The sequence below is a fragment of the Cornus florida genome, unplaced genomic scaffold (genome assembly GCF_030987335.1).
Source record: "Cornus florida cultivar Cherokee Brave unplaced genomic scaffold, ASM3098733v1 CherokeeBrave_3.0.0_Hap2_Chr05, whole genome shotgun sequence".
In the NCBI taxonomy this organism is placed as follows: domain Eukaryota; kingdom Viridiplantae; phylum Streptophyta; class Magnoliopsida; order Cornales; family Cornaceae; genus Cornus; species Cornus florida.
The window spans coordinates 86,613,322-86,640,722 of record NW_026775575.1 but is presented as its reverse complement, the minus strand read 5'-3'; the positions used below and the strand labels follow the sequence as shown (position 1 = coordinate 86,640,722).

Sequence of the window (27,401 nt, the reverse complement as noted above, 5' to 3'; positions counted from 1 at the left end):
GTCATTTTTTATTATTAAAAATAGTGAAAACAAGAAAAGTGCAAACATCATCACCCAATTTACTCAATTTGGTTTAATTATGAATTTTGATTTGCTTGGCTTTAGTTTTCAAATTGACAGTATTTTAGCAAATTTCTTTAATGCTATGTTTTGGATTATAGTTTTAAAGTGTAAACAAAATTTTCTCCGATTTCGTAACAGTTACGCAAATTTTAATCTTTCTGGAAACACTTGAAGGGGATGCAGGTGCCATTGGCAAGAGGGTAAGCAAATATCCATAGATCGTGTGTGCGCGCAGAGAGAGAGGAAATGCAGATAGTAGAAGATTTGCATTGCATTTTAGGCGTTTGGCTCTTCCAGCCTTCCAATCTCACTACCATTTGATAGGTTATTCAGACCATCCTAGACTCCTAGTAGTAAAAAAACCATATTTGATGAATTTTAAATGAGTTACACAAAAAATACAGCACACAGTGGAACAGTCCCTACAATCCAGTAACAAGAATACATAGAATTCCTGCAAAGCAAAGCAGCCAAGACATGCACAAACAGAGCCCTTTTGCGAGGAACCTCCCTCATAGTTCACATCCAAGAACCAGTCACCCCCTCGTGACGATTCATAGATTGTACTGTCTTGTAGAGGTCGTGTTTTATGACCTTCTATGACCTATTGCCCGACCACAGAGAAGAGCATTACTTGGAATGGGATATTCATCTCTCCATGAATTGGCTGGGGAATAAACGCGAAGATAGAACTGCTGACCCAAGTATTGGCGAGCCCAGTTCTCAGATCTTACATTCCACATTCCCACATTGTCCAAAGGCATGTAAACTGCAGTCCATGACATGGGATACACCTAAACACATATATCAAAATAATTTCATTTATTATGACAACGCCATAAAATAAAAGGGGCTAAAACATATAGTAGTACATTTTTTTTGAAGTGATAAGCCCAAATCAATCTCAGTTGGAAGATAGTTTGGAATTGAGTAACTGAAGAGTGGTGTGTGCATGTTGGAAAGTAGTTTGGATTTCAGTATGTCAACTTCTCTCTCCTCTTTCCTTTTGATTTCAATCTCGAGATCTTGTCCTCGATCATCTTATGTTTCAGGTAGAATTTTCCTTTCCTTTGTTTAGATTATAGCCGGAAGCATGGTAGTGGTGAACCTAGGCTTCCATAAGCAGTTCTGTTGGGTTCTGCATTTTAGTGGCGAGCTTCATGTGAAATTTTTCTACAGTTTGATAGTGGCCAGAGAGCTACCCATGAAGTGCAGCTAGAGGCTAGAGCTTTTTGGTGTGCATAAGGTGTGGGTGCTCATGACTACAAAACTTGCAAGCTCCACCTGGATTTCAAGCTACAATCCTGGTTGGTTCAGGTTTTAAATCCCAAGTCGTGTGGATCCACCATTTCAGTTTCTTCATTGAAGCATATTTGGGTGCCAGTCTATTTGGTTAACCTTTTTATGGGATGAATTGGGGCAGGTTCGGATTCCTTCTACTTGTGATGCGTCTCAGGTTTCATGTCGTTCCATCTGGTCAAGAGATTGTTTGAGGTTTTGTGAATTTCGTCATAAGTAAAGAAGCTATATTTGATGTTGGCCAGGCTCCCCGGCTGTGGCAGAGTTTTCTTTCTAATGAGCTAGGTCCTTACAGGTCCATGTATTGAGTTCCATTGTACATCCTAATTTTCTGTAATAAAAATTCTACTAACCTAAACCTTCCCCCCACTCCCCCAACACACACACACAAAAGGGTATCATTCAGGAAGCTCATACCTGAACTGTGCAACGAGAAATTGTGTCTCTTAAGTTGTAGTTTAATCTGCTCGCAGATGACCATTGTCCACCGTCCATCCTGTTCATCCCACAATGTTCATAATTTTTTATCAGTAATGAAAGTGGGGAATTGATATATCAACAACTGATTTTTGCAGAATCTGAATGCTTTTGTTTTCTTACATGGTTATATTAGTATGCAATTAAAAGGGGTTTCAAATTTTAGAGTAAAACTAAATGAGTTGAGGAAATGTAGAAGCCTCTTGCAAATGTGGAGCCAAAAGAACTCACCCGACAACGAAGAAGTTGTGCCCATCAATGTGCCATGACTGCACAGTGTCTTCTTGGTTTTCGAACACAACCTCAACATAACCTCGGAAATCGGCAGCCATGACAGAAGTCTGGAGGTAACCACCACCAGTAGGGTTGTCTGAGATGCTTCCAGGGCTGAAGACACCCGAAATGTTGAAGTAGTCAGCAAGTTTCAGTGGCGTGTCTGCTGGGATAAATGACACGCCATTGACTGCATATCTTTGCTTGTCATTGATAATTGGAGCAGAGTTTGCAAGTCTAATTGTACGGGTGGTGTTGATCAATCCATAATGGTAAGAACCTTGGGGGTTAGGTCTTGGCCCACTTGCCGTTAAATTTCGCCTGGTATTGACATGTGACAATTCACAGTAAGAGACCCTATGCGTTTTATCAAGTAGTGGTAGGGAAATATAAAACATAGAATTCACTAGAGTTAGACTGTATCCGTTGCAGCATGGTTACCAATGTGTACAACTTCAAAGGCATTAGGATTCAGCACATAAGCAAATCCTTTCACATATTTTCCATAACATCTTAAATGAGTCTGATTTTGGCTTTTCATAGTAAATTTACTTAATTTATTGTCTAAGTCGGACCATCACTTGAACTTCAAATGAATACGTCGTTACACTATTTTTTATATAAAGACGATGATTCATTCCTTGTCCTCGTAATGACTGCCTCGTGAAGGATAAAAATAAATGGAACAATTTTCCCTTCCATGCGGTGTCAATTACCTTTCCATTGTGAAAGTAGGCACATAGTTGCAGGCATGCATATTAAGACAGTCAAATTTCATCACAACACATACAGGACGAATGCACATATCAGATCTATAAGGGGAGAAGCAAAATGCAAAAGCATACCTAATGGACCGGGCCTGATTGAGAGACCAATCAATCTGAGTTGTTGGTCCACCAGGGGGAAGACCAGAAACACTTCCTGCTGAATTACTGTAATGAAGGATGGATGTTGCAGTGAGCACTTGGGAGGTGAAACGTGTCGACACGACAATGTAGTAGTCTTGTCCAGGTTGATCAGCTGTAACCAATACAGAATAGGACTGGCCCAAATGGATGTCAAGGGAAGAATAAGTGTTCTGGAGTGAGTGGGTTCCTTCCACCTCTACCAACATCATCTTGTGCCCCTGGATTCTAAAATTGATGGCAGTTGTGAGCCCCACATTTGATATCCGGAACCTGTAAGTCTTGCCTGGCCAGCAAATTTCGAGACCATGAGATTTTTATAAACACCATATCATACATGTAAAAGATGTTAACCCTTAACTGGCATAACTAGTCACCTTGTTCAACTGTGAATGTATATCCATTTGATCCACGACCATTGATAAGAAGGCCATCAGGGAAAGGAAGGTCATGTCCACCGTCTAAAATTGCTTTCAAATCCTGTAAATCCAAGAACAGCCCAACATGAATCTTTTCAGCTCATGAGCATTTATCAAATAGCATATAAATAATTCATTTTCTGGCAAAAGTAGAGTACGTTGGAGTATTGAGTCATTGGAATTTGTTCTAGAAAATCTACTTACAGTGTGATTTTGCTTGTACCAGTCTCCAGCCAGTACGGTGAAATCGCCAGCAGGTGGAGGGAAAGGAACGGGAATGACAGAGCGGCTAGAAATTTTGATGCCACCAAACCCTCCTGCGGCCTTGTGGAAAGCAAGGGATGGGAAATAGAAGTAGCTACCAATCTGATCTTTGACTTGAAGGACATAAGTGAAGTTCTGTCCTGGTGGGATGGGGCAGTTGGTGCCATAGACTCCATCCTGCCACGAGTTCCTTCTTTGCTGAACACCATTCCTGCTCAAGAATTAGAGGACTTTAATGTTAATCGGGTAATAAAGTTCTGTTACAAGTTTAAAATGTAGCTTGTACTTTTATGGGGGAAAAAGTTAGAAAATTCTAATATCAATTCGAGTCCATCAATTATCAGTCATTTGATTTGGTCACAATTCGATCCTTGACATTTATTGAGGATATGGAAGTTTGTCGCTAGACAATCCATCCAATTCAACGCGCAGTAATATTTTAGCTGCGTGGAGCAAGTATTCAGCAGTGGTAACTTCCTTTCATCTATCTCTAGGATCATTACACCGAGAATCGTAGACCTCGAAGAACTTTCAAGTGGGCCTATCGGACACATGGTCTAAACTTTAAAGTGTAGATTGATAATACAATAACAACTAGCTTGTCCACAAAATATGTTAGCATCTCAAAGTCATCTTTACATGTAGAAAAAGATCACAATGATTCCATTAACATTCATCTCTTTTAGATGCACGTCGCTTTTACTTAGTATTACAATGAATTTGGCTCTTCGTTTCAATTATTTGAGTTTGCATGAAACTTTGAAGAAGGACAATAAAAGCAAAATTATGAGCAAGGAAAATCATTTTTGAGAAATTAAATTTGTACTCTTTTAAGCATGAAACAAAATTTTGAGGAATTTTGTTCTTTTTTTTTTTCTTTTGCCATTATTATTATTTCCCCCTTCACTCGTTAGATCTGGAAATCAAAAAATATATTTAAATGTCTACACACCATACTGAAGGCACCAACAAACACAAATCTGCTAGCAATTGCATTCAGTTTCCTTTCTAGATAATAATAAATAAATAAATAAAATGACTCATAAATTTAATTTCGAAAAGGGGAATCTTGTTTAATTGATCAGTAAGAAACTAATAATAGTAGTAGTAATATAAAAGGAGTTCATTAGGATTTGATTCTCTCATTCTCAAATCTATCAAAGGAGAATAATAATGATGGAAAATGGTGCATTGAACCTACCTATCTCTCTCTCACACACATAAACACACACACAGATTGCTGAAGTAAAGATTCCATTTTGAGATTTGGGACCCGCTGAAACGATCTAGTTCTCCCTCTTCCCAATACTACAGACGTAAAAATGGACTGGACTCCCAACTCCCAATGAACAAAGAATATAGTAGCATAACACGGAGTACTATTTTTCTTCTTTTTAATCAAATAAACATGTACGAGGCAGGTTAAAAAAAAAAAAAAGATTAATTACAATGACACTCTGAAGTTTACTATAATGACAATTATATACAAGTTGAGTTTTTTTTTAACAATGACACCCCTTATCAAAAAATGAATCCAAACAATCCCTTAAAAGATATGAAATGTCGATATTACCCTTAAATATTTTATTATAAAATCTCTAAATTCATAAATGACACTTTTACCCATCAAAACCTCACCAATCTCTCTCCTCTCTCACCTTCTTTCATCAGAAGCCCTTCTCTCTCTTTACCAATTGAAAGGGTTGGATTTTTGATTCCTGAATCCGGACCATTTCCATGGATTTGCAACAACTAAAAAGAAGCGCTATTCCTTATTTTCATCAGGTGTCTATGCGAACAAGAAAGAGAAAGGGGGGAAGAAAGCAGCAGCTTGGATACTTAATTGGAGAAACTTTTTGCCCTAAGTGGTGAGATTTTACTGACAGATTAAGTGTACATAAGGGACGGTACTGGAGAGAATAGGACGGAAAATAGTTTTATTTTATTTTATTGATAAAGGTTAGAAAGGTAATTTCATCACTCAATTTGGTCAATTTATAAGTCAAAGGTTAAATTTGTCAATTCAGATGCAACATGCCATTATTGAGGTGTCTTTGTTACCTTTATCAAATTACGAGAAGTGTTGTTATTTAAAAATAGCCCAACTTATATATACATGTTATTATAATAAATTTAGTGAGTGTTATTGTAATTAATCCTTTTAAAATAAAAAATAAAAAACCAACTTATATATACATGTTATTATAATAAACTTAGCGAGTGTCATTCTAATTAATCCTTAAAAAAAAAATAAAAAAATAAAAAAAAAAACTAGAGCTAGAGCTTGCAGAGACTAGTCTACTAACCAGGAGATGAGAAAGGGCTCGTCCAAACTGTTGAAAACACTGATAATCAAGTTGTCATTAGTCACCGACTCGATCTGTGGCCCGGGAAACTGCCCGTTTATCAATATTCCCTGCAGCCATACACATATATATCACATTTCATATAAATATATATATATATATATAGAAAAATCAACAATAAAGAAATCGAGACTCCTTTTTTTTATTCAAAGCTCAAGCAAACGCGCACACTGGAACTCGAACACTGGAGCTGCTTCAGCAAGAAAGAAAAATATAGAGAAGAGTGAAAAGGGTACCTGTTGTTTGACACCAAGAGGGTAAATATCACCATAAGTGACGTTCCATGTGTAAAATCTGTACGGGTCTTCGCCATTGATGCAACTCAATAGCAAAAAAAACATCACCGACACAGCCAACACACTCCTCTTACCTCCCATATCGTTTTCTCTCTCTAGCGCACACACAAATCACTGAAGAAATACAAAACGGAGCCTCTCTGAGTGCTCAAATGAATGGCTGATAAAATGTGGTAAGATTCCAAAAGAATGACTGATAAAATGTGGTATGTTTGGGAAATAAAGGAAACAACAAAAAAAAAAAAGGGGGATTGGAATGTGATGGAACGAGAGATCTAAAAGAACTTATGTCCCTCTCCCTTGTTTTTTTCTTTATCTTTTGCTTTGTGGCGCGCTTTGAATATTTCTGGTGATTGGGTAGGGTCGGTGATGTGAGTGATGAGGAGAGAGAAAGTGAGAGAGAGAGGATAGAGATGGAGAGATGCGTAGATCTCTCTTTGACGATTGTGGGAGTGTGCACCTATTTGTAAGCAGAGACTGTACCAAGCCAGTGTATGAGCTGTAATTCAAGAGGAGGGAGAGAGAGAGAGAGGGGCGTGTGACGTCACTAACTTAGCATGGTAGATTTTCTATACTTGAAAAGCTAAAACTAGATCCTGAAACTTGTCATGATTCTTGAACCAACGATTGAAATTGAGAAATAATGAGAAAGTCTAATAATAAATAAATAAATAACAAACACTTTACTACAGTATAATTTATAGATATAAATGTAAAGACACTTATTAAAAAAAAAATATCCTACTATGTAATGCAATAATAAATTTTAATAAATAATACCATGTTCAAATTGGTTGGACCAAATTTATGGTTCACTTTATCGGTTTAATGCTTTCTTAACTTCAAATTCAATTCGGACTAGACAAGAAGCACGTAATGTATATATATATATATATATATATATAACAAACACTTTACTACAGTATAATTTACAGATATAAATGTAAAGACACTTATTAAAAAAAAAATATCCTACTATGTAATGTAATAATAATTTTAATAAATAATACCATGTTCAAATTGGTTGGACCAAATTTATGGTTCACTTGATCGGTTTAATGTTTTCTTAACTTCAAATTCAATTCGGACTAGACAAGATATATATATATATATATATATAACCCTTTTTCAATTGATATCTAAAAGGATAAAGTGAGAAAAAACAAAAAAACTCCCACTATATACAAATTGTGTTAAAAAAACTCCTATATTTTTCAAATTGATCAAATAAGGAAAAAATTTCAGATTAAAGAATGAAATGTCTACAATACCCTTAAGACAAAATAAAAAAATAATAATAATGATTTCAAAAATTATTGATTATAAAAATTTTGGGTAATTTGAGGTTTTTACAAAAATTTTGTGACTTTTGAAGTTTTTATAAATATTTAAAGACTGAAATACCTAAAATGTCATTATGCTTATTTTGGAATTTTATTAAAAAAATAAATTAAAAAAATAAAAAAATTGGTCAAATTTGACTACCAAGGAACAAATTTTCAAATTATAGAAATTTATATGCACATGCTAAATAGAAGATTTGTTTTTTACACATTTTTTTTTATTATATATGAGAGTTTTTTTTTTTCTTTTTTTCTTTGCACTATACCCTATTTATATTTACCGACTAAAACCAATAAAATGAGTATTGGATTGTTTTAAGTCACGTATACAGAATTAAGTGTCTTGAAACCTTTTTTTTTTCGTGTAAGCAAAATAAGAAAAAATACCACTCATAAGCTCCTCACTATATAGAATTAAATAATCTTGAAATTCAGACCACCAAATTAACTCAGAATTCAGTTTCAAATAGAATAGTCATTTTAATACTAAAAAATGTTTTAAAAGTTAATTAGCATTCCATCAATTCATCACTCTTTCAGAAATTTTAGTTCTAAAATTTATCCAATATGCTAATTCGATGTTGACATACATAACATTTGAGATAGTTACCTGGTTATTACTTATATTTTTTCTGCAAATCGATAGAAAATTCATGGTTCGGTACGACTTATTATATTCGTTTTTGATAGATCAATATTATTGAAATTAAATAAATAACTAGGGATTAATTTAGTGAACCAAACAAGCAAAGCAGAGGACCGACACTTTCTGGTTTCTGATGCATTAAGAGTGCATGGGATGAGTTTAAAAGAGTCAACCCTCAAATCTTATTCGCTTGTTTAGTTTGGTAAAAGAATCATTTTCTTAAATATATATTATTTTTGTCTATTTGTTTATTTCTTATGTTAGCCAAATGGATGTCAAGATCAACTAATCACCTTTTCTCATGGTTAATAATAATTCACATGCAAAAGTGAGATTATGTTGTCCTATGTCGTTTGACTTTAGGGTTAAATTAACCAACATGAAGTAAAGTGCATTATATTGGTCAATTATAGCGGGCGATGGATGCTTCTTTAGTCTTAATTTAAGTTTAATTTTTGAAAAGTAATAGTAATTTTTAAGAAAACATGTAAAACATACATTGTCCCCTTAAACAGTCACAAATTTATCCTTTTAGATTTTGAATATTCAAATTTGAAATTTTAAATTCTAAGAAAATTTGTGAAACATATATTTTTTTTTCAAAAAGAAAAGTAGACAATTATTTTAAGACAGTAAAAAAAAATATATATATATATTTTTTTTTGGGACGGAAGGAATAATACTTTACAGGATTTATAAAATAATTTTTGTTTAAAAACAAATGATAAATGCTTCGAAATTTGAAGGAAGGATGTCGATTGAATATGAAGAAGAAAAAAATTAATTTACGTGCTTAAATGTGATGTTGTTGAGTTTAAAGTTAAACAGTTGAGAACTTGGGAAAGGACTCCCCAAATCTTGCATGAATTAAAGGCATTAAAAGTGAATGAATAAGGTTAGGTATTCACTATTCAGCAAAATGAATTTATTATTATAGCCTTTAGAAACTGTCGGTCCATTACAAATTGTATGTATGTATGTATACAACAAACCTGTATTAATTGCGGTACGTATATTCTATGTACGCATTCCATTTTGTTTGAAACTTTGAACATGAAGGCTGAAGCTGACCCGAATCTACAGCTGGCATTTGCCATTGTTATTACGCGCTTTGCTCAGATCAAGCGGGACCCACGCGAACACTTTTGTCAATGTTTGCAGAGCCAAGCCACCCGACATCTCTGTGTGTGTCTGTTGTGTCACAGTTTGTGAAGGACTAACTGGTGGTGGTGATTCACTGATTTCTACTTTTATCAAATTTGATGTCTCCTCTCTGTGTGTTTGTGTGTGTGAATTGTACAAATCAAATTACTGTGCTGGTTTAAAACTGGTATTTCATACTTTCCTGCTGAAGAGCTCCATTCAAGACTTTGGACAAAATGGCTACGTGGATCGATTTACCCGAGTTTTGATCCGATAACCACTTTTCATAAGTATTTTTTGAAGTGTACATTAAAACCCAATTTCAAAATTGGATTTTATACGAACCGCTCCTTAGAGGAGCTGTCTTAACCTCGCATATATCCATGGTATAGAATGTATCGGGTTATTCATGAATTTCATTGTTGAATGTTGATGTGCCCATAAAATTCAAATATTTCTTCTTCATGCACCGACGACTAGTTATAAAATTTTTGATGCAAAATGTGTCAAATTTTTTAATTTGGACGACTTTGTTGCATAAGAGCAGATGAAGATCACGAATGAAAGAGTTTAACAATTTTAATTTTATAACTTAAAGACAACATTAAGAAATTTACGATAAAAGATAATGGGAGGATTAAATTATTCCCATTGATTTTGTTCTGAAATACAGGAAGCAATGATTGGCAAAAAGGTACAAAGCATATCACCGACGTGAACGGCTAAAAAAATAAGTAATATAAGGAATGGAATACTATTCTCAAATTTTCTAATCCACGAAGCAATTATTGGCAAAAAAAAAGGGCGCAAAGCATATCACCGACGTGAAGAACTAATACAATAGCTAAAAGCAATGGAAATACTATTTCCCAATTTTCTTATAAATGAAGCAATTATTCTGTATGTTTTTATACAAGTGGAACTAACATCATCTTGACATCGTCATCTCTACTTATACTCACTTACAACAACCGATATGGTTTTCCTTTTCATTTTCAAACCTCACACACCCAAAGGCCAAACCAATAATTTATTCAACCATAATAACATTATGCACTCTCTTCCTCTAGAATGTGAAGGTCTCATGCCAATATTTCAGTAAGCACAAGCATAGAGCATTTCAATTTATCAAGAATATGGCATTCAAGTCCAACAAAAGAGTCGAGAATCATAATGTGTCTGCATATTCAGCTACTGAGTTTGCAAAAATATGAGTGATACTGATATATTATCGTAAGGCGGGCGTGCCAACAGTCTAATTTCAACCAATTTATTCAATGGTGTAAAATATGTGAAAATGACCAACAGATAGCCCTCTGATCAGGCTAAAGTGGCCAAACATGAAACCGTCTTTGTTGTAACTTATGAACATTTCATATGAACTGTACATTCATTCGTAAGAAAACTATGCTTTACCTCACATGGAAAAAGGTAGAAGTGTTGACGAGATTCTGATGATGATTTAATCGACGGAAACTTCTGCACTGCTCCACCGAAGTATTTGCTTCCTGGAATCATGTTAGTGATGAAGTGATCAGTTATTAATAACGATGACAATGCGATTGTGTCTCTCTTGAATATAATAGTAATTTTATGTATATTATGCAATTGTATGCGAGCTAGGTTCTCAAGTTATATTTTAGGTTGAAACTCATAGAGCCCACAATGATTGTCTGAACTTAGTTGTAGCTCACCAGCAAATGATATTTTCCCTACAACAAAAGGATTAAACACAGTGGATCACAGATTCCAAGATCAGCTCATGCAATTAAACAAAGTCGAGATCAAGCAAGCCGCGCACTTCTAGTCAGAGATCATAGTCATTACAACAAATACTGGGTGAAAGCCCTTTTGCCACTTGCCTGAAGAGGATGCAAAAATTATCTGGAGATCACTAACAACATGAACAGCTATAGAACTGTGTCCATAGGATAGCAACCGAGTACACGAAGAAATGTTGCAAATTCCTGCAAAGAGAAAGAATCAATATCGCAATGCCTCGGAAGAGGGTAAGTCCACGAACTGCAATATCTTTGCAACATAAGAAGTGGGAATGGAAACATCACTGTCACGTAAATTAACAAATAGTTATGGGTACAAGCAGGGAAAATGTCATCTTATGCTAATTTCGGTCAAGACAGCAACAGCAAACTGCTAATGGTAAAGTGAAATAGAGTGATGTACATTTAAGAATTATACCATTTGTCGTGAAACTAGTAGCCAGGCAATGTGTATTGCTTAAGGAATCCATAGACTGGAAATTCTTTCCAACATGGGTCAACAGAAATGAATGAATTCAGAACATGTATTCGAGTTTTAGAGTAGCCACTTTTGTAAACTTGCACTCAAGTTTTACGATTCAAAGTCCTTTTTTAAACAGAGAATGTGAATAATTTTCAGTGTTGGGATTACAAACACCAACAACTACAGTTTCAATTTTGCTGAATATTTTGTTTCAATTAAACTGAAAAGAGAATTATTCAAAAGTTTAAAAGTAGTTAAATGCCCCAAACCTGCAAATGTCCCAAAGCATTTTGTGCACGAGGCTCAGCCATGGAAGCCTCAAAATCGATGTAGAAGAAGTAATCGAAGAACCTGAAACCATAAATTAGTCAATTAAACAACAAAAGCCATCTTGCCTCATAGAGAATAATTCAGTATTTCCAAATCCAAGGAAAGACTGAAGAATAAGGTCTACATAGCCCAAAGGCACATATTTGTCTATTTACAGGATACTAAAACATTATTAGTTCAAACAACAAAAGACACAAATCACGGATTGAGGAAAATAATTACGCCGGTATAAATAGGATGACGTACCTCAAATCCAACAGGTGAAAGGAAAATGAAAGAGGAAAACACATACACACGCATAACATAAACCACTAGACAATTGCCAGAAACTGTTGATTTATTTATCTATTACAGAAAGTTGTCTCCATTTTTATATTGAGCTGATACTAATCCCTACTCACATACACAATCTTATGCATCAAGTAAATTGGGAAAGAGTTACACTTGAAATGTCTCAGATTGTTGATTTCTTTGAGGTTTCCAAGAAATTATTGATTTCCTCTGAAATTTTGTTGACAACTTTACTCCTCTACATTGAGGCAGTCAAGAAAAAGGAGCTAGAAGTGTTTGTGTTCATCATCATTTCATACATATACAGAAGTGTAGTGATCTTCCAACTGCTGGAAGCAAAGATATTCATGGACAGAGAGGAAAATGACTAAGGTAACAACTCGTGAGAGATTTGTTATATCTAGAAAACCACATCAGTGATATTTTTGGAATCCTTGGAAGGCTTTTCACATCATGCTCCACTTCTTTATGCAAATACTTAAGTAAACATGCTCTCAATAAACAAATGGTAAACACAATTGGAATTGAATCAAGCATTCACTTCTAAGAAGTTGCCTTTGCCATGATCAAAAATCCGACTCGTGTGACCCCATGTCCCGTGTTAATGTCCATGCAATGTAGCTTTCAAACAAAATTAATCAAGGCACCTATAATTTTTTTGGGGAAATCCCATCAGTTTGTACCAACAAAATGACATTTAATAAATTAGGGAACTAATATGGATTCCATGTGGTCTTTCAATCATTTTAAATCAAATGTGAAATCAAGTACATACTTTGCAGTCCCAGTGTTCGAGTCATCAACCACCCTTAGTGGCTGCTTCCTCTGTGGCCGACTTTCAATCTGAACGTGAATGAAAAAAAGGTCGTCACTCGGGATTTCTTTTTGAAGGACATTCAAAAGGAAACAAATTGTTATATCAAGATACCTTCGACAAACTTATATCCCGCAGTGCAAACACTGCTAAAGCTTTAAACAGTACTCCAGGACCTTCTTCCAAAGTAAATACAATGCTTGTCTGGAGTTCAGAACATAATTTGATTTGGAGAAATTTAGCAAACACTAAAGCAATTAAAAATGGCAAAAAAGGGACTACCTTAAAGGCCTTATCTGTTCTAGAAATTATTGGATCCCTTGCAAGTACCAAATAACGAGTAATATTATCAGAGTCATCCTGCAGAGACCATGGAAGTTAAGCAGAATATCATTTCTTGTGACACAATAGTCATACAACTAAATGGCATCTCTTTGTTTGAGTGTTTGGTGCATGTACATGCGTTACACTGCCTTGGCACACCTTAGTGGATTTATTTATCTATCAATATACATACAGCATTAACGCCACAAAACAAATTAATAATATATTTAACTAGATCAAATGAACACTCAACAGAGGGGTTGCATATCAAGATATACATAATGCTGCAATATTTTGTTTTGACATTTTCTGTAGTCTTGAAGTCATGCCTTGAGGCAACTTAGGTCTAAACCCAACATTTATATGGAATATATCAGAGACTCATGGGGAAAGAGAGGTGAGGTGAGGTCTGGAATTGCATAGCACTTAACCAAGCCATTTGTCCAGATGTTGATGCTTTAACATAATTCTAGGATGTGTTACGAATTATCAGTGGCAAACAATGTTCACCTAAATGGAAACTTCAAGATGAAATGAATGAGCATACTAGATCGATAATATAGGGATCTACAATCATGGTGCCCACAATTCCAATACACGTGGTGCAAACACCTCCTTTTAGGCTTATGCTGCTCAATATATTAAAACCACCAATTGAAGGATACAGGTCATAGATAGCCGTGACATTGGGGAGATTCCATACCACAGGTAGTTCATTAGCTGAATGTATGCACAGATTATTCCTAGAAAATATGCTAGCCCTGGTTGGCCATCAGGGATTCCGAAGAAGATAGCGAAGAAATTTTGGTAAAGAAAATAGGGACAATATCACAGTTTGATGCTGGCCTAACTAAATATTGCTAATTTCACTTTTTTGGTACGAATGCTGAGTCACCATAAAAGACTAAAGGATGAAAGAAAACATATTGCCACTGCAGCAGCAGCCACCCTTAGCCTACCACAGAAGTCACAAGGGCGAAGGCAATCACCATCTTTTGCAACAGCATCATTAAAACACACTCTTTAGATCTGGTTTACCTACCTTCAATGCCACCTCATCTACAGTACCATTATTCTTTTTTTCTTTCATTACAAGTTATATATCAACAAGTACATATATATATATATATAATGCATAATTTTATTGAATATGACTTCATATAGATGTAGTGCGAAAAGCTATGAACAAAAATGAAGTCTACCAGTTGCACTAACCCCAAAAAGAAAAAGAAAAAAAAGAAGAAGTGAAACTGAAGCTCAACTAAGTTGAATTAAATTTTTTATTCCCATTTAAGCAGAAAATGGAAAATAGAGTTCTCAAGTTTTGTTCTACCCATTTTCTTGGCAATCAAATTGAGGCTAGAAGAAACGGGCAATTAGATATTTGAACATTGAATAGGTGGAGGAAAAGATATACCTGGATTCTTTCGGCAAGTATATTAAGCCCATAAATTACTGCAGCTCGAGCACTTGCAACGACACCAGCATCCCTTAGTCCATTTGAGGATACAAACTGACCCCAAAAGGGATTTAAGTCAAAACAAGATCATTATCCAGTATGGTATAAGAAATGCTAATTAATTTGCCAAAGAGACAATCACAAATCACCTGAGCAGCACCCGCTGTATCAGCGACATTCTCTCTGGCAACACCTAATTTACTCAGGACAATATCACTTTGTGCAAGTGCCTGTGTATAAGAATTTCTCAATTTGTAAAACCAAGACCAAAATTACTAAACTTGGAACTTTCTAATAAGGATCAGGTATTTACATTGTTAAGAATATTAGAAGTCAAAAAGAATAATACAGTAAAATTTAATTTTAATGTGGTAATATCAGTATAGGAGAAGAGCAACCTAGTTAAATGTGAGGCAACAGGTGAATAGTCCATGACATATACCCCAGTAAACTCATTACACTTTCAAAGGGGCCAAATTGAAAGTGTAAACCATCACACCTGCACAGAGGTCTGGTTTTCTAGTTTCCTTCACTGAAGCTTATTTTGAAACTTGTAGTTTAATCTTCAAATCTAAACAAAGGCAACTTTCTAAGCACAACTAAGAAGATTTGGTTGAAGCATGGCTTAGAAAAAGATGAGATTGGAACGATTTGAAGCCATTACTCCTAAAAGGAATAAGATGGCGAAACCAAATTTGCAGCTGAGACATGTAAATAACAAGTCGGGTATGTAACATATCCTTTTTCGATGCAGTCAATAAACTCAACACAACAAATCCTGCTGCCCATTTCATGAGACAAACCGTTGGAAATAAGTGGGCTAGATATACACAAATCAATATTTTGGAAAAGAAGTGGGAGGGAGGAATACTTGGAAAATTGTTGTTTATCATGAGAGATAGAGAGAACAGAGAGAACAAATGTATATATATTTCACCGACACACACCAAATAAGCCTATATAGGCTTATATAAGGGATACAAGCCTCCTTAATAACACAAGGGCCTACTAATATAATGTAATTACATAATGGCCCAACATATATATATATATAACATTCTAACACTCCCCCTCAAGCTGGAGAATATATATCAAATAATCCTAGCTTGGAACAGATAGTTCTTAACCGGTTATGACCCAATGCTTTGGTAAACATATCAGCTAATTGATCTTCAGACTTCACGAATGGAGTAGAGATGCTCCCAAGCAATATCTTTTCTCGAATGAAGTGACAATCAACTTCAATATGTTTGGTCCTCTCATGAAACACAGGATTTGAGGCAATGTGAACTGCTGCTTGATTATCACAGAACAATGGAGTAGGAACTTCAACTGTCAACCCAAGTTCTTTTAGAAAATGTTGTATCCAGGTCAACTCACTAGTAGTATGAGCCATTGTCCTATACTCAGCTTCAGCACTAGATCGAGCTACCACCGTTTGCTTTTTACTTCGCCATGTAACAAGATTGCCTCCTACAAATGTGCAGTAGCCTGTAGTAGATCTCCTATCTGAAGGAGAACCAGCCCAATCGGCATCTGTAAAACCTTCCACCCTGAGATGACCATTTGATTTATATAATAACCCAACACCTGGAGCTTGCTTGAGATATCGGATAATCCGAAGAACAGCAATCCAATGTGGCATTCTAGGAGCTCCCATAAACTGACTTACAACACTAACTGCATATGAAATATCAGGTCGAGTGATAGTGAGATAAATTAATTTCCCAACTGGACGACGAAATCTACCCGGATCATTAAATAGATCACCCTTATCAGACACAAGTTTTGTATTCGAATCCATAGGAGCATCAACCGGGCGACCACCTAACATACCTGTTTCTTCTAATAAATCCAACACATATTTTCGTTGTGATAAACTTATACCCTTCTTGGATCTAGCAACTTCAATACCCAAGAAATACCTAAGTTTACCCAAGTCTTTAGTGTGGAATCGATATTGCAGAAACAACTTCAACTTAGCAATGCCTTCAGAATCATCACCTGTGATCACAATATCATCTACATATACAATAAGAAAGATGAAGCCAGCTTTAGTGCGCTAGTGAAATACCGAATGGTCAGTCTGACATCTGTTAAGACCAAATTTTAATGCTGCCTCAGAGAATTTTCCAAACCAAGCCCGTAGAGATTGTTTCAATCCATATAGGGCCTTTTTAAGGCGACAAACAGTGTGAAGAGACTCCCCCTCAGCAACAAACCCAGGTGGTTGCTCCATATAAACCTTTTCGACTAAGTCACCATGCAAAAAAGCATTTTTAACGTCTAACTGAAATAGAGGCCAATGTCTATTAGCAGCAAGAGAAATCAAAACACGAATAGAAGAAATCTTAGCAACAGGGGCAAACGTCTCATCATAGTCAATACCATAAGTCTGGGTATAACCTTTGGCAACAAGACGAGCTTTTAACCGCTCAACGGACCCATCTAGAAGATACTTCACAGTGTAGACCCAGCGACAACCAACTGGTTTGACACCTGGAGATAAAGAAACAAGATTCCACGTGTCATTCTGATGCAAAGCATCAATTTCATCTTGCATGGCTTTCCTCCAGCCCGAATCAGACAAAGCATCCTGCACAGTCTTAGGAACAAATGTAATAGACAATTGAGAGGAAAAACATGAGAAAGATGGCGATAAGGAATTATAAGAGACATACTGAGCAATGGGATGTTTAGTAACACAGGAGCGAGGAGCTTTACGTAGTGCAATAGGCAAGGATTCAGACACAGTGGAAGGTGTTGGATCCAAAGACTCTGAAGAAGACGGAGGAGGCACGACAGCAGATGGCTTTGGTCTTCGAGTGTACACCTGTAACGGGGCAGGCAAAGGAGATCTAGGTTGAAGAGAAAGTGAGGGAAGTGGAACCGCAGGAAGAAGCGACTCAGAAGTAATATCAAGAATTGAATCACTATCTGAAAAATATGGGACGGACTCACAAAAGGTCACATCCACGCTAATAAAGTACCGTTGAGAAACAGGACTATAACAACGATAACCTTTATGAGAACGAGAGTATCCAAGAAATACACACTTTGTGGCACGTGGGTCAAGTTTATCAAAACCAGGACCAAGATTGTGGACATAACAGACACAGCCAAAAACTCGAGGAGTAAGAGAAAACAAAGGAGAATCAGGAAATAAAATAGAATGTGGAGATTTGCCATCTAATACAGATGACGGCATACGGTTAATAAGATGACAGGCAGTAAGAACAGCATCACCCCAAAACCGTTTAGGCATGCGCATATGAAACAAAAGAGCACGGGTTACTTCTAAGAGGTGTCGATTCTTACGTTCTGCAACTCCATTTTGTTGAGGAGTATAAACACATGAATTTTGATGAATAATTCATTTATCACTAAGATAGGTATCAAAAGGGGTTGCTGTATATTCCTTAGCATTATCAGAACGTAAAATACGAATGGGACAGCCAAACTGAGTTTTGATTTCTTTTCGAAATTTTTGAAAAATTAAAAATAACTCAGAACGATCTTTCATTAAAAACAACCAAGTCAGGCGAGAATAATCATCCACAAATGTCACAAAATAATGAAATTTATTGATTGAAGAATGCTTTATTGGACTCCATACATCTGAATGAACCAAATGAAAACGACTAGAGACACGATTATTAACCCTAAACTTGAAAGACACACGATGGTGCTTACTAAGTTGACAAACCTCACATGACAAGAATTTCAAATTACTAAGACTAGGAACTTGACACTGCAAAACTTGAAGTGGCGGGTGTCCAAGACGACAGTGCCACTGGAATGGAGACAGAGAAGACTGAAGAGCCACAGGATAAGGTGCCACATCAAAGTAATATAAGCCACCAGCTTCATTCCCCGTACCAACCGTCCTCTTTGTCTTGAGATCCTGAAACACACAAAAAGTAGGATAAAATGTAACAGAGCACTGAAGAGATTTAGTAAGCTTACCGACAGACATTAAATTAAAGGGAAACTGAGGAACATATAAAACAGATGAAAGGGACAAGGAATCACTAAGTTGAGTTGTCCCCAAACCTGAAACCTTAGCGGAGGAACCGTTAGCAAGGGTAACTCTTTGAGAAGGAGGTACAGAATTAAAATTAGATAGAAGAGAAGAACATCCAGTCATATGATCGGATGCTCCAGTGTCTATGATCCAAGGACTGCGAGTGGAAGACAATAGACATGTGGGTGCAGTACCTGACTGGGCAAAGGTAGCCATGGAAGATGAATTAGATGCTTGCTTATAAGACAAAAACTGAGTATACTCATCACGTGAGACAGGGACCGTATCTGATTCAGCTACATTATGAGATCCAGAAGCAACATCATTCGGAGAGGAGGAAACTTGATTTGCATAACTAGATGGTTTGCCATGAAGGTCCCAACAAAAATTCACAGTATGATTAGAAAGACCACAATGAGTACATTTTCGTGATTCCCTGCCACGGCCACGTCCTCCCCGTGAATCACGACCGTCACGTGTGGAGCGTCCCCCACGACCTCCACGGAAAACAGTATTTTCACCCTTTGAAACAATCAATGCTGAACGCTCACCACTCTGCCCAGTATTCAAAGTGGAGGTATCACTGACAAGTGTAGCGCGCTGAAGTCTAGAAAACACATCAGCAAGAGATGGAAGTGTGGGACTGCCCATAATCTGTGAACGAAAAGACTCATAAACTGAGGACAAACCAGTAAGAAAACGAACAACATTAAAGTCCTCACGTTGTTGTTGCATACTGCGAACATCAGCAGTAATGGGCTGATACATATTCAGCTCCTCACAAATGCCCATAACTTTGGAATAATACTCTTCTATACTGTGACTACCTTGTTCAAGATGAAATTACTGCTTACAAAGCTCATAAACACGAGTGATATTACCTGTCCCAGAATACAGTTGCTGCAATCTGTCCCATATCTCCTTTGCAGTATCCAAATAAAGTAAAGTTGTACTAATTTGGGGTTCAATACTGTTTATCATCACAGAAATGATCTGAGCATCTTCCCTTTCCCATGCATCAAAAGAAGCATCAGTTTCCTTGAGTTTCTCTTTAGTCAGATGATTACCAAAGCCTCTACCTTTGAGAAAAATTTTAATTGATTTAACCCACAGTATATAGTTCTTCCCATTGAGTTTAACAGAAGTCATGGAAGAATGAAGACCAGAAGTGGGAGAAAACAAATCTGAAGTGGAGGCCATGTCTTACCCAGCAAAACAGAGAAGAAAATATGAAGCATAATTGGTATTCAGGCCAAACCTGGGCAAACGGGTCGGATCCGAGAACAAGTCGGATCTTGGCAAACGGGTCGGATCTGGACGAACGGGTCGGATCTGGACAAACGGATTGGACCTCGGATCGGATCTGGTCAAACGGGCCGAATCTGGGCTATCCCGGGGTTACGAAACCAGGGTTGGAATAACTATCCCAGGTTTAGTAAACCAGGGTTGGAATAGCCTCACTCCTGCAGCCAAACACCACCCTTCTCCTTCACAATCAGCGCCGGCGAGAACCAGAACTCTGTCACCGACAAGAAATTCCAGCACCCCAGATTCGCAATGGAAAAACAAGGCTAGTACACACCCTAGCCCTTGCAGCGGTGACGACAACCCAACAACAACAAAAAAAACAGCGATCTAACAACGGAGCGGAGAGGGATCGCGATGATGGAGCTTCTGCAACTTGCGACAGCCAAGGAAGCCTCGACCAGCAAAACGAAAGGCGTCAAATTTGAGAACGACGAACAAATCTTCAGCGAGTCAGATCTGAGAACGACGAACAAATCTTCAGCGAAGAACAAAGTTGGCTTCGATCTTGATTTTGATTTGTAGAAGAACAACCCAACCCAGATGCAATCACAACTACAACCCGCTCTAATACCATGTTGTTTATCATGAGAGATAGAGAGAACAGAGAGAACAAATGTATATATATTTCACCGACACACACCAAATAAGCCTATATAGGCTTATATAGGGGATACAAGCCTCCTTAATAACACAAGGGCCTACTAATATAATGTAATTACATAATGGCCCAACATATATATATATATATATATAACATTCTAACAAAAATCTTATTCCACTTGAGACTTATAACCTTCAAAAGAGCACTTAAAGCATATAAATCAAGTTAAATTTTGAACCACAACGAACGAAAAGGAATGACAGTCTGACCTGAGGATGGCTCAGAATCCGTTTTAACTGCTCAGCTTGGACACCTGGTAGTGCTAGGAGGCAGAGGTTAACAGTCAATTGAACCTCACCCACGATATGGAGCCGATGACGAAGGAGTAAATCATAGTTACGATGGATGCTGCCCCCTAAAGAATTCTCAATCGGTAGAACTGCTTTATCAGCCAGCCAAAGTTCAACAGCCTGCAAAATATATTCAAGAATGAGCAAACACAAATGAGTAAATTGATTAAAAGTAAGAGGCACTTGGGTACACTTGAGAACCAAATTGTTGCATTTTGTCTCCCCAACATTTGAATTGACAAATCTATCTTTTGAATTGACTTGTCACTGAATATATTAATAAAAAATATGGCGTCCTTACACAACAAAATTAGTAAATAAAGTGACATAATGGGACACAAAACAGACTCTCTTCAATGTTTTTTAAAATGAATTTAATAATAGCAATTTGGTGTGGTTGCGAAATTGTGCTTATAGGCTGTCAGAATATCATCATATCAAACCTTGAATGCATCTTCAAACTCATCACACGGAACAGTTTCACATTGAGGAAAGGCTTTAAGGGCAGCATCCTCACTGTATGCACCTGGTACCCCCTGCATCATTTAATGACCAAATGAATGACAGGCAAAAAAATTTCATCAACCAACAACTCTTTAATTTTTCTTTTCCATTTTTGTCGAGGGAGTAGCATCTAGCAACTTATATAAACAGAATACCTTATATGATATCCGCACATTTGTACCATCATTTGGAGAAGTAGAAAAATCTGTTACAGATAATGGTCCTGCAATTGGTGAAGATTTGAGAAAATTAAATTGTAAAGAGTTTTTTTTTTCCTTATTTATGTATTTACTTGTTAAAGAAAACCTATTGAGCATGAGACAACATGGAGTATTGACCTTAATATCTATATATAACCATTTACAATTGTGACTCAAAGTAGATAATTTTTATAAAACTAATCACCATCGTCAATCCTCTTACAACATAAAAGACTCACCTGCAAAGTGTATTTAAACAAAAGAACAATAAAAAGGACACACCACTGATAGTGTTATCTCAAAAAGTGAAAAGTCATTAGCTAGAACCAAGAAAATATAGGTTGATTTAATGCATTCTACATCCATCTCCAACTAAAACCATATCCTTGTAAGAATTTGAAGGTCAGGAACTCCTACATTTTGTGCTCATATACTCATAAGTACCTCAAAACTCAAAACTTCCAATTTGCAAACCCTATTACATTATATCCATTTTTAAAAAATCATTGAAATGTGCATATGCTTCATGTATTTTTGTAAAGTAGCCATCTTGAATTCTGTATGATGGTAAAGTAAAACCTATCATCCTATGGTTTGCAGAAAGTAGACATCATCAAGTTAAATTCCTTATTTACTCATAGGCAATCCGATGTTCTGGTGCAAAAGTCAAAGACTAGCCTCCCAACTTGCTATTTATAATCCCTCATAGCAAAACCACAAAACTTCAGCTCAAGAATAATCAATCATCAATATCATAATATGCCAATATAGAGAAGCCTATTTCTTTCTAGACAAAAGTATCAAATTGCAAATTCTTCACCATCCACTAACCAATTTGCAAACAAAGAACTGGGGAATCAAATTCAACATCTTTCATTCAAAATTGCATAACTTCACTGATCATTTCTTTTATTTGTTTTATTTTTATGGGAATAACTTTACCAATCAGCATCTGACTAGATATAAATTTACTCAACATATTTCAACTATGAAATTGCAGGGCTATATCTTCTGACAACAACAGTAAAAATCTATTAATTCAGGGAAGACAAAAAAAAAAAAAAAACCCACTTGGAAGATAGCTCAAATCCTTCTGCAATCTGGTGGACTGATCAGTGACCTGCTGCAATTCAGCGCCTAGAATTAGTGGATTCTTATCTGCAAAAGAGCTTATTGGGGTGTGGGCTGATGAACTCAAAAAAACACCACAAGGCTCCCATTTGCGTACTCCCTCGAAGTCTCTCACTCGACACCACACAAGCCCAGAAGACTTGATACCCAAATCTCCACAACCCAGTTGAGGAACTACACTCGCCAAGCATATAACACCATTCAAAGCCATCACAACATCGAGTTCAACACTTCCTGTGCCAGTGAGTTCCCAAAACAAGTTTCATGGAGGAAGATGTTCCTTCAAAGCATATCATAATAATACGATAAGACATGTGATCAAACCAAAGGAACTATTGAGTTATGATAGGAGTGAAAGATTTGGTTGAGGACTTTCATCAAACAAGTGAGTTACTCGCGAGAACTGTGCTTTCTTTAGTGCCATTCATTAAATTGTTTGACATTTAAGATAATGTGAAAGTCAATAACAATGGCACACGTGGTGAGACCCACCAGACACTGCAAAATTAGTGAAACTTAGATTGGGTTAATGACAAAAATATCAGTAATGCCGGTACAAGAACGCTATGATTGAAAGGACTTTTTTTTTTTTCTTTTTTTGGGGGGGGGGGGGAGGAGAGGTCCAGATCAGACAAAAATATTAGTAATGCCGGTACAAGAACGCTATGATTGAACGGGCAATTTTTTTTTTTTTTTTTTTTTTTTTTTTTTGGGATGGGGGTGGAAGGGTACCAAAAACTTATTTACGAAGTTTCCACAAAATTTTTAACATCACATTCAAATTAGACGTGTCATAAATCAAAAACCCGAGCATACATAACAGCAAGTATAAAAGTGAATGTCCAGAAGCTTTGGACTGTCTTAGAGGCCACAAATAAAGGATTCCAAAGAACACTTTCAAAAATCAGCTTGTTGCGAACTTTCCATAAAAACCAACAGTAAAAGGAAACCAAGCTCACCAAAGAAGTGCGCGCCATACACCCAGAAGCAAGAGAAGGAAGACTCAACCACCACTCTGAAAAAGAATTCACGATTGCTGTGTTTATAATCCCATTTACGTACTCCCTTGACCTTTCTTACTGGACACCACATAAGTCTGGGAAAACTACCCAAGTTCTTTTATTTTGTTACTCCGAAAATAGTTATGGAGAATTCAAAAAAAAAAAATTTGTTATTTCGAAAACATTGTTTTCAACTTAGTTTTTAAAAATGATTCTTAAAATAAATGTTCATTTTTCAAAATAAATAAATAAAAAATAAACTACTCAATGATGCAAACCTCTCATGTGAGAAGGCTGGATTATGTCCACTGTTGGTGTTTGTCCGTTTTTTTGCATGGCCTAGCTTCAACCATGTCAGCGCCCCACTTAACCCTGGTTTAGGAGTAGAAAGGCGGCAATTAAGGAACAGATGAGGAAGGAAGGCGGCAATTAAGGAACAGTGGGTAGAAGTAAGGCGGCAAATATTGGAACAGTGGGCGGAAGGAAGACGGCAAATTAAGTAACAGTGAACAACAGTGGGTGCCAATCTCGCGGGAGGAAATCCCGCCAAAATCTACAGTACTATTTCCCAAATCCTACCATTCTGAAACCAAATTCCGCCATAAATAATTTGTTAATCGATTTGTATTTCCATAAAGTGTTTAGGGCTTTGACTGAATGGATATCACGGACAACACCAACAGTTGACAACATTGAATCCAGCTCCGAGCTACTGTGTCATCCCAAAACTGAAACAGATGGTATTATCAGTGTAGTTTGGGTTTGGGTTGCAAGCTTGTTCAGACTGTAAGATATTTTTTTATATTTGTGGCTTACATGATTTTGACACGTGATTTACTTCTGTTATTTGGTGGTTAAATAAAATAGATATCAGATTAATATTATATTATTTGGTTAACTTATAAATTACTTTTTTGGTAATTAATTATTGGAGAAGTGTTTTCCTATTTATTTCTTATTTTGATGGAAAGTGGAATTAAAGTTATTAAAAGGAAAACTGGTCCTCTCTCTTCATTTATAAAAGTGCATATTCCCATCAGTTATGTACACTAATGAAAACAACACGTATAATATTTATGTGTGCAAAAGACCAATAGAGAGAAATTGATTTCCACGCTTTGACTATTACAGTTTAGCATGTTGTTCGTTCCGCATAAATGATCTCGATGTTTGCCTTGATCTTTTCGAGTTTTACAATTATAGATCGAGGTATTTATATCTAACTATTTATTTATACATTATAGATATGTGAAAATTATGAAGTTCTAAGATATGGGATTCATATAAATTTGTGATTAATGCTTGACATGAATAATTATAGTTTATATCTGGTATCAAAGCTTATGATTTAGGAACTCATAATTTTCCACTCACGTTGCCTAAATAATATGTATAAATATAAAGTAAAATTAAATAATTGTGAAATTTAATTTTCTTTTAAAATCGACATATATACGAACAAATGCAGGGTTTATGTCTAATGGAATTGTTTGTCAATTTGGGTATAGTATTGCAATTGGTTTCATAGTTGGTTAATTGTGTTTATGAGCAGATATAAACAAACATGTGTTTATTTCTAGATTTATGTGCCTATTTTGAAAAGTTTGGTTTGGTATTGTTTTTGTCCAATGATTACAACATTCTATTTAGTGTAATACATTTATAGAATTGCAATTAGATAGATCATACGTAATATCGGACAATTGAAAAGTAAAATTATTTATATTTATTTGATTGAATGATTCAAAGAATTATGTCTTGAATAATATTTTAATTCAATCAGATTGCATATATTGTTTTTCAGGCCTGAATTGACTACCTTATTAAGTGATTATTTTAAACATGGCTAATTATGTATAATTATTATTTATGGCTATTTTTTTGTTTCACCTGTTTCTTTTTTTGGTGCTTGAATTGTATATGCTTGTGTATGTATAAATTATTGTTTTGTACCCATGCATACATACATAATGGAGAATCAATTTTTAGATTGATTCAATTATAGTTTCTTGAGTCCGAAAATAAAATACCATGTTTTATTATATATATAAAATAAAATGATATTTTTATTGAATTTTCGGACTATTAAATTTCTGGGATCGAACCTACTTAAACTTAGATCGATCAGTATGAGTATATGTGTATAATATTAAATGAGTAACTTAATGATGAATTAATCATTATCTAATTTAATATTCATATTATGTAAAGATTGTAAGTTACCAAAGTGGCCCAATCATAATGATTGATGAATATTAATTTTTGTAGTAAACATAATTAATCATAAATTTGTTACTAGCTAATTTAATATTTAAATTATGTAAAGGTTGGTAGCTACTAAAGTGGTCCAAACATAATGGTTGATGGATATTAATTTTAGTAGTAGACATAATTACAATATTTCATGAATTATGATACTTATGATTTCTTGTGATATTCATGAATGTTGAGTTCATTTAATTATGAGAAATAATTCCTCAAAAGGAATTGATTTTCAAGTGATTAAATGAACATTAAGGGATTGTATGTATTTTTTAATTGGTTAGATATAGAATATCCAAAGGTAACTTATCTGTTTAATTAAATAATGTATCACCAATGAAGGTATACATATAAATACATGTAAGCATCATTATTAGTATTTTATAAATGCCACCCAAAGGGGTACTATAATTATACATTATATTTATATTTTAAGTTATTTATATATACGTGTTATTAACTCAAAGCATTATTGTTGTAAGCATTTTATCTTATTATGCTTGTTTTATTACATCCCTTAATTCACATGCTACATCTGTGCTGATTCTCAATAGGACTAACTTCTCATGATGGAATAAGTAAGTTAAGTTCAAAATTTAGATGTGTTAAATCTTGATTTAGTATTTTAAATCGAGAAACCTACTGTTATTACGATTAAAGACAGTAAAGATAAAAAGATTATCCATAAAACTTGGGAGAGATCGAACAGATTAAGCATTATGGTTATGTGAATAATTGTTTCTCATAGTGATAGTGCTAAGGAATACTTGACTATAAGAATGTTTTCGTATTGTAGATAAAAATCTAAAACGAAAATTATTAATTGATATCACTACTATGCATTTTTGTTGGTACTCGTACCATGTATGAACATAATTTTGAAATAACTAATGATATTACAAAATTAAGAACCTTATGGATGATTGTGGATAAGAATTTTCTCATTCAATTTATTCTTAATTTTTTGTCCACTCAGTATGGGTCATTTCGAATTAATACTATTAAGACAAGTGAAAAGTGAAAGAATTGACCATTATGTTAATTTAGGAGGAGACAAGGCTTAA

At 35.5% G+C, this 27,401-nt stretch overlaps 2 protein-coding genes across 2 annotated transcripts; both read right to left on the bottom strand.

Moving 5' to 3' along the window:
• Positions 1-418: 418 nt before the first annotated feature.
• Positions 419-6,781, bottom strand: LOC132307373 (L-ascorbate oxidase homolog). Its single transcript, XM_059805100.1, has 8 exons — positions 6,303-6,781; positions 6,007-6,116; positions 3,641-3,911; positions 3,395-3,497; positions 2,958-3,303; positions 2,071-2,433; positions 1,780-1,858; positions 419-857 (listed from the first exon to the last, which is right to left on the bottom strand). The coding sequence occupies exons 1-8, from the start codon at positions 6,441-6,443 to the stop codon at positions 651-653; spliced, it is 1,620 nt and encodes a 539-aa protein (XP_059661083.1). The 5' UTR covers positions 6,444-6,781; the 3' UTR covers positions 419-650.
• A 3,941-nt stretch (positions 6,782-10,722) lies between these two features.
• On the bottom strand, positions 10,723-23,519 carry LOC132307374 (arogenate dehydratase/prephenate dehydratase 1, chloroplastic-like). The gene is made up of 12 exons (XM_059805101.1): positions 23,015-23,519; positions 21,899-21,966; positions 21,683-21,775; positions 21,159-21,359; positions 15,106-15,186; positions 14,915-15,010; positions 13,456-13,533; positions 13,288-13,377; positions 13,135-13,202; positions 12,008-12,089; positions 11,353-11,461; positions 10,723-10,998 (listed from the first exon to the last, which is right to left on the bottom strand). The coding sequence occupies exons 1-11, from the start codon at positions 23,283-23,285 to the stop codon at positions 11,405-11,407; spliced, it is 1,185 nt and encodes a 394-aa protein (XP_059661084.1). The 5' UTR covers positions 23,286-23,519; the 3' UTR covers positions 10,723-10,998; positions 11,353-11,404.
• Between the last annotated feature and the right edge of the window lie 3,882 nt (positions 23,520-27,401).

Coding starts and splice junctions, on each gene's coding strand:
- LOC132307373 (XM_059805100.1), bottom strand. CDS start 6,443: ATGGGAGGTAAGAGGAGTGTGTTGGCTGTGTCGGTGATGTTTTTTTTG. Junction 3,498..3,640: donor GGTACAAGCAAAATCACACT/GTAAGTAGATTT, acceptor TTGGATTTACAG/GATTTGAAAGCAATTTTAGA. Junction 1,859..2,070: donor CACAACTTCTTCGTTGTCGG/GTGAGTTCTTTT, acceptor TGGGATGAACAG/GATGGACGGTGGACAATGGT.
- LOC132307374 (XM_059805101.1), bottom strand. CDS start 23,285: ATGGCTTTGAATGGTGTTATATGCTTGGCGAGTGTAGTTCCTCAACTG. Junction 15,187..21,158: donor GGATTCTGAGCCATCCTCAG/GTCAGACTGTCA, acceptor TCTTATACACAG/GCACTTGCACAAAGTGATAT. Junction 11,462..12,007: donor ATGCTTTGGGACATTTGCAG/GTTTGGGGCATT, acceptor TTCTCTTTGCAG/GAATTTGCAACATTTCTTCG.